Source organism: Anarhichas minor, unplaced genomic scaffold (assembly GCF_050575085.1).
Source record: "Anarhichas minor isolate MPS153535 unplaced genomic scaffold, ASM5057508v1 ptg000027l, whole genome shotgun sequence".
Taxonomy (NCBI): Eukaryota; Metazoa; Chordata; class Actinopteri; order Perciformes; family Anarhichadidae; genus Anarhichas; species Anarhichas minor.
The window spans coordinates 7110900-7130153 of NW_027466473.1; the positions used below are offsets into that span (position 1 = coordinate 7110900).

The 19254-nt window shown below is 41.3% G+C and overlaps 3 protein-coding genes across 3 annotated transcripts; 2 read left to right on the forward strand and 1 right to left on the reverse strand.

The window, feature by feature from the left end:
• Positions 1 to 263: 263 nt before the first annotated feature.
• znhit3 (zinc finger, HIT-type containing 3) lies at positions 264 to 2544 on the forward strand. Its single transcript, XM_076101844.1, has 5 exons — positions 264 to 441; positions 1212 to 1243; positions 1378 to 1443; positions 1936 to 2013; positions 2159 to 2544. Exons 1-5 carry the CDS (start codon positions 374 to 376, stop codon positions 2353 to 2355), a joined length of 441 nt encoding a protein of 146 aa, XP_075957959.1. The 5' UTR covers positions 264 to 373; the 3' UTR covers positions 2356 to 2544.
• On the reverse strand, positions 2231 to 16076 carry myo19 (myosin XIX). The gene is made up of 24 exons (XM_076101843.1): positions 15833 to 16076; positions 14189 to 14336; positions 13265 to 13413; positions 12733 to 12846; positions 12303 to 12435; positions 12144 to 12213; positions 11944 to 12046; positions 11759 to 11855; positions 11578 to 11654; positions 10803 to 10893; positions 10504 to 10669; positions 10188 to 10261; positions 9960 to 10081; positions 9658 to 9771; positions 9144 to 9320; positions 8918 to 9055; positions 8701 to 8808; positions 8544 to 8614; positions 6815 to 6888; positions 5539 to 5702; positions 5196 to 5325; positions 4789 to 4874; positions 4167 to 4490; positions 2231 to 4067 (listed from the first exon to the last, which is right to left on the reverse strand). The coding sequence occupies exons 1-24, from the start codon at positions 15890 to 15892 to the stop codon at positions 3954 to 3956; spliced, it is 2904 nt and encodes a 967-aa protein (XP_075957958.1). The 5' UTR covers positions 15893 to 16076; the 3' UTR covers positions 2231 to 3953.
• Positions 16077 to 16533: 457 nt separating this feature from the next.
• Positions 16534 to 18773, forward strand: pigw (phosphatidylinositol glycan anchor biosynthesis, class W). Its single transcript, XM_076101990.1, has 2 exons — positions 16534 to 16659; positions 17077 to 18773. The coding sequence occupies exon 2, from the start codon at positions 17080 to 17082 to the stop codon at positions 18571 to 18573; it is 1494 nt and encodes a 497-aa protein (XP_075958105.1). The 5' UTR covers positions 16534 to 16659; positions 17077 to 17079; the 3' UTR covers positions 18574 to 18773.
• Positions 18774 to 19254: the final 481 nt, after the last annotated feature.

The window sequence follows — 19254 nt, forward strand, 5'->3', positions numbered from 1 at the left end:
CCTACCCAACAAGGCTCCTAAATTAATGTTTTATTTCACTGGATGATAAGGACTGGGAATTCGAAATATATGCAGTTGCGGATTGTGGAAAATACATTGCAGTCATTGAAAATGTACCTAAATAAATGATGAACAAAAGCGTTAAGTGTTCCTCAGCAGAACCAGAGGTTCGCCAATGCATCAGCGTTTGGGTTTAGCTTGAGTTTGACTACTAAAATGAACCGTGGGTTAGGTCAAATACTTTTATTTTGAAAGGAAGGACTTTCCAACCGGAAACGAATCATTCATTTCCGGATTTTCACACATGCATGAGGAGCTGCCGTGCTAGCATAATAACCAATTTGTTAGTCACTTATTTCTTCTACTCGCCAGGATGCAGATATGCAGTGTTTGCAGCGAACATACACCAAAATACAAATGTCCAGCCTGCAAAATAAGATAGTAAGTAACTTTAAATAACTTTCTGTAAGCTAGCCGACGTTAGCTAGCCTTCAATTAGCGACCGAGTTGTTTGGCTAAAGTAAAAAAGTTATTTGAGATTGGAGAATACATTAGCCAATATATTGTCTGTTCTCCTGGCACAAAAGTATGTTTGTTGGACCTAACGTAAGAGTCTAAAACATATACAAATAGCACTATCTACCATGAGCTAACGTTAAAGCTAAATTACGATTCAGTTAACGTCGTAGCGCAACCACTTAACGTACGTTTATAATCATGCACGACACATGTCGCTTTAAAACATGGGAACGGCTGCAACTAAAAAAAATTAAGAATCCAGAAAAAAATATGCGCTTATTTCCAGACCATGCCTCTGTAATGACACGTGAAAAACAATTCGGACATCAACACCACATGGGACGGCAGCCTACGTAGCTCAAAACGATATGCGTTTTGACGTCACAGGCCATTATTCCCGCAGTTGAACGAATGATAACACGAATTGTTTTGATCGATAAATGAATTGATCCATTCGCTCATTATTCATTCTGAGTTTAAGTTAGTAAACACCTACTTTGTTAGTAATATGTTATCCCCTATTTACAATGATCACATTGTAACTCGTTAACATACAGTATCTGTACACTGTATGTGCTGATGTCACTGTGTATTACCTTGATTCAGTATTATTATTATTATAGAGTCATAAGGATCTGTTAGATAAATTTCTGTTTTCAATTACTCCTATTGTTTTTCTTTCTCTCTTTCAGTTGTTCACTTGGCTGTTATAAGAGGCATAAAGGTAAATGGGCTTGATCTCAGTATTTTAGTGATGTAGTTTTGTGCAGTTTAGACAAGCTGCGATCATATTCGGAGGACATATTGCTCTGCTCATCATCCACTGATCCACCATTGAAATTCTTTGTTTGTCCACAGACACTTGCTTACCTGTTGAGCAGCCTGCACCTATTGATCCCGAAGCTACGGATTCTTTCAACACTGGTATGGAGTTATTTCTCTGATCCCATTTCTTTGTATAGTGTGTCCTTACCAGCCAGCAAGAGCACAACACAAATGGATTATAACAGGTTGGACTGGGCAACTTGCACAAAATCATGGACTCATATTGTGATGAAATCATATGGAGGTATCATGATCATCATTAACAAGCACATAGTAACACATACCCCCGTGTAATCAAACTATTGTCTTAATCTGATTACTCTATTAGTGTGCATGCATGTAAACAGTCAGCTGGAAATATGTATTCATTTTTTCTCTATAAATGCACTTTAAACTGTTATGTTAATTTTGCACTTAAGTTATTATATTAATCTATTGTATTATAGTCAGTACTTTTCATTCGTCAAGTATTTAATATGCCTTATTAGTTTAAGGCACAACAAAGATGGCTGTGAGATTAAGTGATCGAAATCCTACAGTCGAACCTTTTGTCCTGAGTGATGAGCCCTTTTTGCCTTCCCGTCTTTGCAGAGACGTGGACTGTTGAGGATCTTCTGCACGAAGAGGACATCGTTGACAAAGCGCCTCTGCAGAGGCTCAAGCTGTTAGGTAATAATCCAACAGTACCCTTCGTCTGTTCTTAACACTATTGGCAGCAGCATCACACATCCTCTTGTATTCACTAATAACCACATAAATTAAGATTTCAAAAATATTAGACGTGGGTAATTCATGTTTTGGTATTTCTCTTCAGGTCAGTCAAAAGAGCTACGAGATCTCCTTTGCAACCCCCATCTGAGACAGTTGCTGCGCTCCATTGACGGTGCAGACAGCAAAGACGACGCTATGAAGGCCGCCATGCAGGAGCCTCTGTTTGTTGAATTTTCAGATCGGTGTTTGAAAATTGTCGAAAATGAAGCCAAATCATCCAATGGGGCTGGTGTTTTGTAAAATTGTGCCGGCATTAGTTTGTCTATCGGATCACTTGTGATTATATTTTTGTATAAAGTCTCTGAATTATTAGCATGAAGTTTAGTTCCTGTAATTTGTGTTGATACATCCTCCTGTCCTGTGCCTTGTTATGCTACAGTATGCATGTATATAGTATTCAAATAAATGCTGAAATATTTTTAAACAATATCACTACCCGAGTCAACACTAAAGGCTTTACAGGGCTGTGATGAAAAAAAGTCACTTGTGGAACAGCTGATCACACGTAAACAAAGTTTAAGGTGAAAGGAAAATGTATCTTACATTTTTATTAACATTTATTTCAAGGAAACGTTCATTTAAATATTAACATATTTCAAGATATACATTAATCCCTTGGTACCACTGACAATAGTATACACTTCAAATTAAACTGTCATCAATGACACATTTGAGTGAATCTAAAGCTGGAAAAAGGTTAAAAGAGCAAATGAAGATATGAAAGGAGTCAACAGCCGTCTGTGGGTAATGCATAGGATCAAAATTAACATTAATTAAAGCAGAAGATGTTTTGCATATTAAAATGACAAATATAGTAAAACTTGATGGCTATAATGGCGTGAGTTCTCACATATGAAAGAAGTGTAAGAAGACTTTGGTATGTAATACAGTACTTGCATTAATGCTTTGAACTGCAGCAGATTAAAATCCACACAATGTGGCATAGGCAAATATTTTACAGATGTTTATATAAAAAAAAAAAAAGCAGCAATTTGAATAAACCTGGGTTCATCCTTTCCCTGTTTCACACAAGTGATGCGTCTTCTCGTTCATGTCCGCTTGTTGCTGTATGTGAGCAGGTCTGTGGCTTTAATGTGCAATATGTGCTTTACATGTGCAATACTTGCTTAATTAATACCCCCCCACACACAAATCACACTCAAAATAAATGTAGGATGTTATTGCAGATTCTATAACGTTTTTGCACCCAAAATAAATCTATAAAAATCACAAAGATAACCACCCTAAAATAAATACATATAGGCCTACCAACAGCCCATTTGTGATTCAAGTGTTGATTTTTAAGAAAGGCACTCATCAAAAGGCCCAATACTTTGATCTATATAGTCAGATGCTCTAAGACAAATGAGACAGAATTTCTGTTTTCCAAACAGGGACAAAGGCTCTGTCCTGCAATGACATCATCATAACCCAAACCCCGTTCAATGATTTCTACGTCTCATCTCAGATGTGGCAGGTCAGAGGTCAGAGTTTCTGGACAGTCTGTCTGTGATTTTGAATCAGATATGATTTTTCGTCCCTGGAGCCTGAAGGTGACTACAGATGATTTATGAAGTCAGGTTCACAGCACAGTGACACATTATCTTTCCTAACTTTGGTGGGTTAAAAGAATGCTGATGCCAGGGTGCAGGTTTTGCCATTCTGTGCATTCAAATTCGGCATTCTTTAAGAAAACTGTAAATGACGACTTTTAAAACACATTTAACAAAAACAAAAACAGGGTTGTTCCCTCTGTCAGGTTATGGAAGAGCAGATGCTCCACTGCAATAACACAAGTCCATGAAATCCACCTTTAGTGTTCAGCAAAGGGAGGAAGCTTACAACGTTTTCTCGAGCAGGATCGCATTGAACCCCGTCACGTCGCTCTTCATGTCTGGTTGCGTGTCAGCATAGAGTAGTGGAGATCGCTGATAGTGCAGCTTCACAGATCCCTGAGAAGAAAAGAAAAAAGTTGAATCTCAAAATGACCATAAAAATCCTCCAGATGATAGAAGCTTGATGGGAGATTAAACGGAGCCGTGTGCCCTCACCTTGGGTTGAGCCCGTATGGAGGCTAGCTCCTGCGAGTACTGATTGGGCTTCACCTTATACTCCCCTCTCCTGGAGGGCAGGTTGAGGGAGGCCATCACAGACACCATCTTCTGGAAGCCTGTGGCTGTCAGAGACATGGTGATGGACGGCGTCGAGGCCAGGGCCAGGCCCATGGGCCACCCTCGCACGGAGACGGGCTCCTGGATGGAGGAGAGCTGCACTGAGCCCCGCTGCCTGATAACAGAGTCCAACACTGGCAAGTCCTCCTCCGCGAAGTCCTTTGCGTCATCCAGTTCTGCCTCGGCCAAGGATTTCAATAGGGCCTGCCACAAAAACAAAAATACTTTACACATAATCCACAACTCCACGTTTATTTGTTCGTTCTTTACAGGGCCAGTGCACATTGATAAACAATGCTATTGCTACTGCTAAGACTATTTGTTGTCCCTGGAGAGATTTAGCATAGCTCTCCTATAACATCGTAAGACTCACGATGGACAGTAAAGACCGGGCCGCCATTACCCATGATGCAACTCGACCACCGACAGTCTGGTCAGAGATATGGATGTGTTAAACAAGCGGCAGCTAATGTAGCAGCTAGCCTAAGATGCGATATCTCACCCTCCACTTCCTCCAGGTGCTCTGGATGAGTGCAGCTGCTCTGCTGCGTCTCTGGACCCGCCTCCTGACCAGCCACGACCGCACCACTGTGGGAGGCATAAAACACATTCAACCTCTGACCGAGCCATTAAATCTGCAAGTGTAATCTCTGCATTATGGAGACAAATGTTTATGTGCTCCCATTCAGAACACCGGTCTTCAACAGTTAATCAGATGAGCTGCTGCGGCAGCTTCTGCTGCCTTCGAAGGGACTAACTGTCAGCCTGCAAACATTGTGTACGGACTCTGCCAGCTGGTTCCTGTTGGCCAGACAGTGAGGTCAAAGCCAGCAGGACTCAGCGGGAGTGAGGCCACAAAGCTCTACTGATTCCACTCAGTGGTACCTGGCCAGGGCATTAAGAGTTTACCTGCTTGGATCAGCGTAGCAGAGTGCTGGCGCGCACGGCGTCTGCGTCGCTGGTACCTCAGCCAGCAGCACTGAATGGAGAAGGCACACCGAGACAGGATCTTCTTCCTCTGATCCTCCAGCGAATCTAGCTGTGAGACAACAGTCAGGCAGGTCAGTACTCCAAAAAAAGACCAGAGCCCTTATTTGCTTTACCGGCCTGTTAAGTAACTGAGACGATACGGCCGGATCGAAAAAAGAAATTCTGGGCAATATGTAGTACTTTAGCTTATTACTTCCCAGGTATTTCTGTTCCACATACACTTTAAATCACGTGAGGATGTCTGTGTGTATACATGACTGACCATCAACTGGGTGAGAAACACTTTAGTCATTCCGCAGTGCACCCATACATTGGGTTTTTCACTGTCACGGTTGTGTGAGGGGTCAAACGCCTTGTTCTGTAGCATGACGCCGAGGAGCTTCTCCACCTCTTGCCGGAGAATGTCGCCGCCGTCAGCCTCCGCATCTGAGAGGGACATCAGAATCAGAGTGAAGCACTAGAGACATTATTCAAGTTAAGGGCAGAGCAGCACACAACTGTCCAGAGATTCACTTTCACCACTTAGGATTCAGTCAGTGAGGTAAAAACTGGTTAAGCGTGAAAGAGCACAGAGGAATCCATCAGAATCAACAGCACAGTTTCCACAGATTCCGATGCGATTACTCTTGTCTGAATTCAAAGAATCCTTCAAACCTGATTCAGGTTTAGTGAGCGGGTTCTTTGAAAATTCATGCAACGAGACTTGAGAGTGTACAGCCGTGCTTAGAGGCTGAACAAGGCAGTACTCTGAGCTAAACGCTAACAACGATGTTAACAAGCGGATGTTTAGCAGGCATAATGTTTACCATGCTCACCTTCTCAGTTCAGCATGCTAACGTTTGCTAATTTGCATTAAACACAAAATACAGCCGAGGCTGATGGGAGTGTTATTAGTTTTGCAGGTATTTGGTCATAAACCAAAGTATTTGATCTCGTGGTGTACCAAATTTTATGGCAATCCATCAAAGACTTTTCACTAAAATCCTCAAATGTAAGCATCAGGGTGGTGCTAGAGGATCACCCAAGTCAGTCAGATAGGTCCTCTGTGCAACATTAATGTCTGGACAAAATATTTGCAATCCATCCAAAAGTTGACATATTCCAGCCTGGAACATATAGGCAGACACACTGACTGGCAGACAGACCAACAATGCCATCCATAGAGCGATGCTGCTAGCATGGCTAAAAAGCAGCTAAATAGCGCGTTAAAGAGGAATTTAAGTCCAAGCATGCATTGATCAGGGATGAGTGAAGAAACACAAAACATGCAAAGCAAGCTCTGATAGTCAGAGGTTCAAGCATTTACCTGGAAAGTTCATAAGAAGTTGTACATTTTGTTAGAAAGTCTTGTTTTTATACACCAAATGGAAAAGTCCCCAGCAGAGTAGAGAACTGAGAGTCACGTTCACTAAGAGGGCTAATGAAGGAAAAGGTGAATAAATCAGCAGACCTAAAAGGAGGAAATAAAATCACTCTTTATCAACAGTGAACGTGCCAAAAATCACCTTAAATTGAACCCGACAACAAACTGTACTTACCAACACTCCCTGACTGGAAAATCGAATATTTTGCAATCAGTCCGTAGCGTTGCATGAAGCTTTTGAAAGGAATTCTGTACAACAGAAACAACAAGTCAACCAAAATCCAAGAAAAACAAAGCAACACATTAAAAGGATAGGTCGGATTTTTTAAGGAGGGCTCGTATGAGTTACTTGAGCAGTGCATTAACTTATTAAATGGCGATCAGCATGCCCCCAGTTTGGAGAAACAGACAGGAGTACGGGGACCTGAAGCCATTCCATCCATCTATACTCTCTTATTACATCCATCTATACTCTCTTATTCCATCCATCTATACTCTCTTATTACATCCATCGATACTCTATTATTCCATCCATCTATACTCTTATTCCATCCATCTATACTCTCTTATTACATCCATCTATACTCTCTTATTACATCCATCTATACTCTCTTATTACATCCATCTATACTCTCTTATTACATCCATCTATACTCTCTTATTCCATCCATCTATACTCTCTTATTCCATCCATCTATACTCTCTTATTCCATCCATCTATACTCTCTTATTCCATCCATCTATACTCTCTTATTCCATCCATCTATACTCTTATTCCATCCATCTATACTCTCTTATTCCATCCATCTATACTCTCTTATTCCATCCATCTATACTCTCTTATTCCATCCATCTATACTCTCTTATTACATCCATCTATACTCTTATTACATCCATCTATACTCTCTTATTACATCCATCCATACTCTCTTATTACATCCATCCATACTCTCTTATTACATCCATCTATACTCTCTTATTCCATCCATCTATACTCTCTTATTCCATCCATCTATACTCTTATTCCATCCATCTATACTCTCTTATTCCATCCATCTATACTCTCTTATTCCATCCATCTATACTCTCTTATTCCATCCATCTATACTCTCTTATTACATCCATCTATACTCTTATTACATCCATCTATACTCTCTTATTACATCCATCCATACTCTCTTATTACATCCATCCATACTCTCTTATTACATCCATCCATACTCTCTTCAAGGCCACAACACAAAACAGTAATTTTACCTCGCAGGACTGCTGCCTCGATCGAGAAGTCAGTTTGTGTTATTGTGTGACTTTGGTGTTTTAAAGTGTTAGTTCTGATTCACTGAGACCAGCAACTCAAATGCTCTGCTTGGTAAAATTACTCTTTATGTCAATGGAGTCTTGATGCTTTAAAAGGAGCATAGCGGAAAAGAATGGCTTCAGAAAGGAAAGGGCTTTCTGATGAAACGATAACTGTAAAAATATTCTAGTTATAGTGTACACTTAAACGAAGATTGTTTTTTTTACGTGGCTAAAATATGTTTTGCTGCTGCCCCTGTCCACAGCAGTATATAGCTCTGCTGTATATAGCCGTGCTGTTACTCCTGTCTGCTTCTCCAAATTGACCATCTACTGTAGGTTAGATAAGATAATCCGTTATTAGTCCCACAGCCAGGAAAGTTGCAGGATTACAGCAGCAGAGTGGATAATCCAAGCAAACAAGAGACATAAGTAGAAAAACAAGATCAAAACAAGTAGAATAAATACGTAATCACACAGTGAAGGTATAACATAATATATATAGTCGGACTGAATGGTTGTTAAATACACCGACTATGGATAAGTAACTCATACAACCCCACTTTATCTCTTTGAGGTAAAAAATTACCAAAGAAACATTGTTTCACCTGATTGGAAAGCCAGCAGCACTAATATGAATAGTCTCCACGATCCCACAGGCCTCCAGCTGCATGATAACCTGAGAGTAGACAGGAAGTAACCATCAAAACCTTTCCCTTCAGGGAAAAGAGAAAGCATTGAATGAAAGACAACAGCACCACCTACCTCCTCCTTTTTGAAGATCAGTGGCTTACAGTCTGGGTTGGGTTTGATGCAGCGAGTGTAGTGAGGAGTTGTGGTGTGGAGGATCTTCATCAGGCTCTCCAGAGAGTTCTGCAGTCACACAATAATCAGAGCCATGACTAGACCGACCCAGGAGGAAATCTACAAGCCCCATCTAGCTCATGTGACCCTAGTGATAAAGGCTTTAGTTGACTCCCACCTTGAACTTGGAGACCACGGTGACTTTACTGAGCCCCTTGGTAGTCGGGTTCTTGGTTTCCTTATCGGCGAAGATCTGGTGAAGCAGGGGGTTGTCAGACTTCTGAAGCAGTTCGGTGAGCTCTGGTGGCACCGGGTCCTAAAACACAGAATCCAGCAGGAGATGAGTGGATGAATATGTGGGGGAACTTTCTAAATTAAAAAGTTCTTCTCTACAGCACACACACCTTGTTTTTCTCCACCATCCCCTGGATCTGGTAGTTGACTTTGCCGGCGTAATGGGCCACAGTGAAGTGTGGCACCTTGCTGAACTTGTCCCAGCTGATGTTGGCATTAACACAGAGCTCCTTCTCCAGACGAACCCGGAACGTGTTTGCGTCCGAGACTCGGTTAAGACGACTCTCCTACAGGACGGGTATGTAAACAGTGGTCAACCTGCACTTACTACGGATGCATATATTTACTATTAAGTCAATGTTCGGACTAAACCAGACAAATGAATGCATGGAAAGCAAGGGGTTAAAAGCATTAGGGGACGATTACATGTCTTCAATGTAAAAAATTTAAATTCCATAAAATGTCTTTCTCTTTTAAAACTATATATACACTAATTAGTATCGTTTAGTTTTACCATTATTATTGTGTGCTGTTTTGTTTGCTTTTGGGTGTGCGGGTTATGAAATTAATTATCAATAAAAAATTTGATAATTTAAAAAAAAAAAACACAGCATACCAGCATACCTCATTAAGAAGAGAAAACACACCGACAGGACTTCCCTCCAGAAGATCCAGACACCTCTGGTTGTCTTGGTATTTGACAAAAGACCACTCCAACCCCTCCGACACATATTCCTCCTGGGAGAAGCAGAGATAAATATTCAAGTACAAAATATTTTCTGCGCATTACACAAGCTGCGACAAGTTCTGTTCACGATCAACAGAGCTTTCGTGAAGCCTCCTGAACGGCCGAGGCATCAACACATCAAGCAGAGAGACTACGGCTCTCCCGAGATCTCTGCATGGAAAAGTGATGGACGTGGTACCTGCTGAGCTCTGAGATAATGAGCCACAAAGTGCTGCTGCAGCTTCTCGTTGGTGTAGTTGATGCACAGCTGCTCCAGGTTATTGATCTGGAAACATTCAAACCCGTACACATCTAGAACTCCTGGAGATCACAGAGAGGAGAGCAATGTGTGAGCTTATGAGAAGAAACTTTGGGAAGATAGAGATGTATTCATATTCAACAAAGTAAAAGATGATAATGTCTTTACCTATGAAGTTGCACCACGTGGATTTGTCTGCACATATGCTGTTGTTGATGAATGTAACCAGCCAATCGAATAATCTGTGAGAAAAAAAAGACTCAAACTCTTACTCCTTTTCCAAAAAATAGACAGAATGTAAATAGAAAGAGTGATTTACAGACATGTCTCTGTTTATTGTAAACAAAGGGGCATGATGGTTTCACATTTGAGTGTTTGTGGACAAAGTCTTGGTCACAGGACAAGAACAAGCTCCAGCATGACCCGCCCTCTTCACATAATATCATCACACGGCTGTTCCACTCGATCACACCCTCATTCTTACTGGGCGTAGATGACCTTGGCCAGGCAGTCTCTCCTCACGCTGCACTCGGCCCGGGAACAGGGCTTCAGCAGGCTCTGCTTCCCCGCCTTCAGCGTCCTCACTCGCAAACACATCTGGAGCTCCTCAGCCGAGACACACAGCAGCTCAGCAGCCCTCTGCGAAAAGTCTGAAACACAGACGGGAGTGTCATGGGATTTATTCGTTGTTTCTTTAAAAAGAAAATCTCTTTGAGCAGCATTCTGTACTCAATAACTGGAAGTGAGTTGATTAAATATCTCAAACTAAATCTTATCCAATACCTTTGGACTGCTCGTCGAGGTGACACGGTTGTGATTCATCCGCTGAAGAGGAGAAATTCACATTCCCCAACTGCAGAATCCCCGCTAGTATCTGTAACGCAACAAATAGAATAAGACAAGTATATTCTGTGCTTACGGTAACACTTTACTTTAACCCCAATATTTAGCATTCATAAGCAGTATATAAACATTAAATAAATAATGTTTTTCAGTGAAACTGTTATGTTTATACGGCACAAAAGTTCCTAATAAAATACTCAGTAAATTAATTCGTATTTGAACTACCTTTTTAATGAAAGTATTTAATTCACACAAGGGTATACAAAACCATATGGTTATTTCATCTATTTCCTGACTTACCAGAAAACATGTTATACATGTGATAACGATATACATCATGATGTATATCGTTATCGAGATATGAAATTACCTACATCTTGATAGAAGAATTTGGCCATATCGCCCATCCATAACTACAATGTAGTTGTAAGCAGATATAAGTTATTAATGTATTTGTAAACTGTAACTGGTCCTGTGTGCACAAACAGCTGGATGCTGGTGCATAAACATAATGAATGATGATATAGTGAAACACAGTTGTAATAATATAAAATATGTCTTCATAGGAGAAGTTATAATTGTAGACTTCAAAAGGTCCTTTAACCTACTCAGAACTACATTAAGGTTTTTTTAATTCATTAAATGTTTGTATAGCGTTTATAAATGCTAAATAGAGGGGGTTGAATATAAATGTTTCCGATGAAGAGTACCTTACCCTGAATATTTGTCTCTGCCTTTCTGCATTAATGCCCAGATGAACCATTGCCTCCACAGTCTCATGAAAACAATCCTCTATAAAAACAACACGTGAAGAGAAGGTACTTGTGAGATTCACATAAACGTATAGAATAAAAAGACAAACATTCCTTAATACACATTAAAATTAAAGACCGAACCCTCAATAGTTTTTTCAGAATTTGGCAGCCACACAAAACGTTGCCCGTGTGGCATCTTCCACTCCTTCCTCTGCTCCTCTGTGGACCCTTTCATCATCTGAAAAACAAAAACACTCTCAGCATCTGCACACGTGAAAGTGTCAACGCTAAACCAAAATAGGACACGTGCCACCCCGTTAACTCACCTGGTAGAAGATGTGGAAGTTCCTCTCATTAGCCAGTTGGCAGGCCACCCTGGTCTTCTCCAGCAAATAGGTTTGCACAGACGCCCCCACTAACAGCTGACACCTTCATGGAAAAACAACACGTCAAACCCACCAACAACTTGTACTGACTCCATCTCACGTGACGGAGAAGAGAGTGCGGCAGGATCCGTTGTGAGTACCTGTCTAGCTGGAGCTGGATGTACTTTCCGAAGCGACTGCTGTTGTTGTTCCGTAGCGTACAGGCGTTGCCTACATGGAGGGTAAAGTGTTGACTCAGCGAGTGTCCGCAGTGGTTGTTTTCACAGTAACGAGAAACCAGCGATCATCAGTTATCTCACCGAAAGCTTCCATGATGGGGTTGGAATCCAGCACCCTCTTCTCTATCCTCTCCACTGTGTCCTGACTCTTCACCACTGAGGAGGAAGCCGCCACGGTGGCGTAGTATTTCATCAGGCAACGAGACGTCCACGTCTGTAAGGAAACAAATCAAAAGTCCACTGAAGCGTGTTTCTACTGATCCTGTGACCCAGTTTACAGCCGTCGCGGAGCCCAACTTCAAGTTGTTTGTTGACCTGCAGGTCCTGAGAGGTAACAGGAAACATGACTTACGTGATTAATCCCGAATCAAAATAGTTGACGAACAATACACTGTCATATTATTCAGAGCACGAGTCACTCCAAGACTTCTAAATGCATAATCAGCCTAGTCTATATACCGTCAAAGGTTACGTTCATTCCTTAAGCGTAACACGCTCTGTATCGGTTTACCTTTCCTGCACCGCTCTCACCGCTGACCACCAGGGATTGGTTCACCGGCTCCAGCTGGCCCTGAACATTCCTGTAGGCTTCTTCTGCCACAATAAAGATATGTGGTTTGAACTCCTGTTGGCAAAAAAACAAACACTTATTAAGATACTGGTCATTTTTAGAGTTTGACTTTGAAGTTGTTCCTGAAATAAAGGAAGCGGACGAGGAACAGGAGGATTTATGTTTGACCACAAAACAGCAGGGTTTTTGTTTTATTGCTCTTTTAAACTAATCAGGTAAAAATCAGACATTCTGATGAAACATTGCTCGATGCTGACTTGTTGACTCACTCGTACCAGTTGGGTCATTTTTGAAGGTCTGCATTGGTGCATGACTTATTCCTGGAAGTCCCGGGAACCCTCTGAAGAAGCCAAAGTCCAACAATGCACCCACACCCACACCCCTGCATCCACCACAATCCATCTTCCCCCACCATCATTAAAAAGCTCTATAGAGACGCATGCGTAAGTTACAGTTGTTGCTTTGTAAATACCTGAGGCTGAGGAGCGCCGTGATACTCCTTCATCACATCCAGAGAGTAGAGGTCTGGGATTGGCTGAAAGGGGTTTAGAGCCACCAAGGTGCAGCCAGCATGGGTGTAAAACACCTTCACGCTGTACCTGGCCTGCAGGCATTTCAGCACTAACGGAGGAGAATATTAAACATCATTAGACATTAACAGGAAAAAACAGACGAGCCAAAATATACAGATGATAACCACCTGAGGCAGGAACGAGACAACACCAGAGTGGACAGCAGAATTAAAATGGTAAAGATATGTTCATCCATATGAGAAACCAGCATCTATATAAAATAACATGATCCATAGAACAGATGCAGCATAATCAGTTCAAGATCCTTCAGCTATTGCACGCTGTCACACCCTGACCTCTGCTGTTGAGAAGCTGCACTGTTGTGTTTTCTCCTTTGGGCGGAAACGAACACCACCTCGAAATATAAACGGAAATCTACACAGATATCTTTTTTTACATAATGCCAATGACACTGCATTTTTATGTCAAGGCAAACAACGGAGTAAAATGACTGATCAAAAAATGTTGTACATAGACACTTAAAGATATGATGCTTCATATCTACTTGTATTATACTTGTACCGTATACTTGTATAATACAGCCCTACTGTATTATACAAGTATACGGAATGCAAGAATTGGTGTTTTGTGGATGCATGAAGCTAGTAGTTCATGCCCTTGGTTCACTCTCCTGAGTGAAACCTGATCGCTCTCATTGTGTACACTGCAATGATTCATGCATTCTTATTTTACTTTATCATGACCCCGCAGGTTTGATCTTGATGTTGGTTAAACAACACACAGCAAATGCTTCAATCCAAGGTGACATGAGCTGGAAAACACCGAGTCACACTGGCTGTGTTTCAATAAATAAAGACTGTTACCTGTCGATGGGGTCACCGGGTTGACTTTGGTGAGGTCGTCGTAAGTGTGGAGCTGGTCTTCATCAATGAGGAAGGCCTGGATTTCTCCCTCCAGCGAATCATTTAGGGACGAGGGAGCAGAATGGACTTTCTGGACTAATGCTTTCACCTATGTCAATGAGGCAAAAACGTGATATCAATGTTTCAAATATGAACTGACACCTTGTAAGTCATGCAGAGTAAATGCCCATGGTGATAGTAAATGATTATATTATAAAACATAAATATATATATTTTAATTTCTTAACATTACAGATAGAAAAGTGCAAGATGATGACACAAAAGCCAGAGAGAGGAAAAGTGTTTTTATGCATATTGCATTTGATATTCCCACAATCTAGGGCACAACATAACAAACCAGACAGCTGTGGCCAAAACCTCCGATGTCATCATGACGTCAAGTCTGATTGCGAAGGTTGTATTTTGTTTTTTGTTGAAATCATGATACATTTCTGAGCTCCACACACTTAACAGTACAGCAAAATAGATCTCATTTTGTGCATCAAAATGACAAACATTCTGTGGGTCCATACAATCTGACAAACTTTCCTGAGCTATGAAGTGCTTACAAATATGGCGTCTCTATGCACTTAAATGTTCATGTTTTTAGCCTCGACTGTGAGAGCGCTGTCAATCATCATACAGAAGATGCAGTCTTCCATCACATGCTGATATTTTCATTAACAGCACAAAGTCTTACAGGGGCAACTGCCACATGTATATTTGCTCAGAGCCACTTTGGTCAATGTGTCATGTGTAATTCATTCAGTCACAATCACTTCAGACTGACAAATGGAAGTCTGCTTTATCCTGCCACGGTCACATGACCTGCAACCGTCATCAGGTACTACATTTGTGCAGACAGATTTAATCCAATAGAAGGTAGCCTACATCCCATCGTACAGCAGGGCTATTTTAAACCATGTAAATAGTCTTAATGTAATTCATTCAATACCTAATGCAACACAAGTAATATCAGAGTATACAACACATTCAATTTACATATCTAACACATAGAGTGGTTTCTCAAGTTTTGATACACTTGTTTGAGTGACCCTCGTCCTGTTCTGCTGTTCTCACACCAAACCCCAGTCAAAAATCTGGCAATTTAGTGAATGCTGTTTATATACTCGCAGACTAGCAACTAGCGTGTGAGACAAGTTTCTATGTGCTGCAATTTATTGATAATAACTTCTGCTTCGACAGCATTTAAAAGTGGTCCACAACTATTTGACTTCAGTCACGTTTCTGTGTGTGTGTGTGTGTGTGTGTGTGTGTGTGTGTGGGGCAAGGTAGAAAAACGTTGCCAAATTAAGCCACTAAATTTGTCATTTACTCCACGCACGGGGGACCAACTACATTTTCATCTGGCGCATTGTACGTTAGATTACGGTATTATTCACAGGTCCATAAAAACATTTTACAAATAGTTTGAATACGAACCAACCAATCAAAAGTGGAAAGCGGTAACGTCCCGTATTGATAACGGTAACATTACTCCAGGTCAAGTTAACTTATCGTTGACTTTTACATGTTCTAAACCGAAAAGGAAGACCTCTACACCACCAATTGATGAGTGTGGACAGGTCTTCCCCGGGTCCTTACCGTTCCCCCTCCATTGCTGAGCCCTGGTCTAACGATTCGTCCGTTGTCGGCTGAACTCATTGATTTTACGGTTACCTTTGTTGTCTGTCTTAAAAGTTAACCTAAAACCTTGATAGGAACTACGCCTATATTCTAATTAAGATACGTTGTTGAATTGTTCTACACTGCAGTACTGAGCCTCAATATTTTCCATTACTGTCATAAATTCCTGAGGGACAACCGTGTCTGCCCTTCCGACTGCCTCCCAAACTCCCAACTTTACACTTATTCCCGCCCTCTTCCCGACACTTCAGGGCCCAGCTGTCCAACGTTGGCTCATAATTACACGGGTAAGATTTCCCTTGAAATTACCTTCACTTTTAAATATTATAACTTTAGGACATACCTTTCAATGTCACTTAACATGACTTAAAATGAGGACTTTATATTTTTCAATTTCAATGCAGTTTTCCTTCAGTGTGTCTAAAAGGCGGGACTAACATTAATGGCCATCATGTATCAGTTGCCTGGATATATATACACTAAGCCAGAGCTCTTTGGCCGTCATAATCATGATATATTATCTTAAGGTTTGTATAATACAGTAGTACTGTTTTTCAGGGGAGACTATTTTTTCATCAATGTTTTATGCTTGAAACTCAAATCCTGGTTAGGTTGGAAGTTTCCAGAAATCCGAGTGGTCCTGAATGCGTCATGAGGCCGAATGCGGAAGTATTGTACTGCAGGTTAGCATCAGGGAAGGGCACGTCAAGCAACTGTAAATAGGTATGCTGTGAAACAGGCATTTTGTGAACCTTCATTTCCGACGCCTAACAGACGCATCCGTAGTAAGTACAGTTTACTACACTGAAATACTTTGCTCACGTATTAACCGTCGCAGAATAGATTAGAGAACTATGACCATGTCTCGTGGTCGGTGCTAGTTAACTGTCTGAGAAAGTGAAAAATTACCCTGTTTAACCATCTAAAAACAACTACAATCAAAGCTTTAGCTTTTAGCTTTCGTTTTTAGCTTGAGCGTTTAGCTGAAAGTTAGCCCATCAAGAGTTGAATAATTGAAGCAAGTAGGGGACACTTGCTTTACCTCTAACTCAGAAATAGTGCAAATAACATTAGGGATGTAAATTCATTGTGCTGCCATTGTTCAGTTTCCTAGTGTCTGATGAAACTGCTCTTATTTACTTGTCCTTAAACACAGTCATGTTCCTCTCATGTTATAATAATTTCCATTTGAATGTTCGCAGGCCATGTCTCAGAGGGACCTGAAGGAAGCGTTCGTCAGTAATCTCAATGGGACCAGTCTGCAGGAGGTGGCCCTGGGCTCATTTCTCACTCCGCTGTGCCTCATCAGCAGAGGACTGATTCTGACCCTGTATCATCAGGCCATGGGGACTCTTCCGCTGCCACTTCCACTGATTTCACACCTGCTTCTCGACTTCTGTGTGCTTATCCTTCCCCTCGTCCTGTCGTGCACCGTTCTGAGCACCGTTCTCCACCAGGTCATCCTAAGCCTGGCCTTTGTTTCGGCTTGTGTGTTTTGTTATATCTATCGTGCCAACAGTCATCGTTTTGCTCGGCACACACAGAACACGGTCAGCGCCTTCCTTCAGAGTCACGTTCAATTCGACCAGCTTCCCTTCGTGACTATCTTTCGAGTGTTTGTGAATGTGAAAACGGCCATCAGCATTCTTGCCGTGGACTTTAGTATCTTCCCAAGGCGATATGCTAAAACTGAAACCTATGGGACAGGGGTTATGGACTTTGGCGTTGGAGCCTATGTCTTTGCAAATGCCCTGGTCTGTCCAGAGGCACGGGGGAAGAACATCTCGGGCTCCAAGGTGAATCACATCGCCAAGCAGCTCCTGGCTGTCTGGCCCCTGGTTGTTCTTGGTATGGGAAGGCTAGTGAGCCTCAAAATGTCTGGCTACCACGAGCATGTGACAGAATACGGCGTCCACTGGAATTTTTTCTTCACACTAGCCATCGTCAGAGTTGTGGCTTCTGTGCTTTTGGCCTTTTTACCAGCCAGTCGGTCGTGGGTCATTGCCCTCCTGATCAGCGGATTTTATCAGTTCACTCTGGAGACATCAGGGCTGAAGGCTTTCATTATCCACAACAATGACAGAGAAAGGAGCTTTCTGCACGCTAACAAGGAGGGCATATTCTCTGTAGTGGGCTATGTAGCCATCTACATGGCAGGAGTTCAGGTGGGATTCTATGTGATGCAACCAAGATCCCACGTTAGACAGTGGCTCAAAACACTTTTTAACCTGTTGTTGGGAAGTGTTGTCCTGTACACTGCTTTGTACACATGTCAGACACTCGTGGAGCCAGTGTCTCGCCGCTTAGCTAACTTACCTTTCGGCCTCTGGAGTGTTGCTCAGTCTTTGTTTTTTTTGTTCTGTCTTGGTATTGCTGATATGGCTTTATTGTTTTTGAAAAGAACATCAGGCTGTCACCTTGTACCCTCGTCGTGGAATCCACATAAGAAACAAGCAGACTCTCTCTCTGACAAAAAGACAGCTGAGATAGAAAGACGTTGTCTCATTCAAGCTGTCAGCAGGAATCAGTTGTTGTTTTTCCTGCTTGCAAATGTCTTGACAGGATTGACAAACTCAATAGTGGACACACTTGTTTGCAGCAGCTCATTTTCTCTGTGTGTTCTGCTGTCGTACATGTTAGTGAATTGCTTTGTAATATTTGTTTTACATCATCGTGGAATTTCAGTGAAATTCTGGTAAACTTGCATTCATAAAACTGCAAGGTTCATTTGGGTGTTTTGAGGATTGTTGTGGGGCTGGAGTTACAGACTTTGAAATTCTGTAAAGCTGAAGATACTATTGTAAATATTGTGTTTATTTATGCAAATAAATGTATGTCTTGATGAAATGGTGTCTCCAATTAAGTGAGAACTTGGACTACAATAAACTGTTAAGCCAAACACGGAGTATTCTCATTGTAAATTATTTTTATTTGTCTTTGTGTATTTAAAACAGCTTGTCGTTGCTGCTAAATAACGCTTTCTGCTTCTATGGGATGGGCCTACTGCAGAACTGACATCAGATATACTGTGATTTAAAGACGAGGTCAGGTCAGGATCTGAGATTTTCGTGAAAGGAAAAATTGCATTTCAAATAATGCTGCAATATATATATTACATATACAGTATATTTTATATATATATATTATATATATACAATTTTAAATAAAAGGGCTAGGGTTAAAATCTAATATAGCACCATCATTTATTTATATAAAACTGTTTACAAAGAAATAAGCAAGTAAAAAATCAAATGGAATTTCCTTAAGGCTCACTCGTTTATTTCAAACAATGTATATAACAGCTTTAATTGTGTGAACGTAGCACTTTTCTCTTTAACAATAATATATAAATAAAGCGCCCCCTTGAGGCCACGCGCATT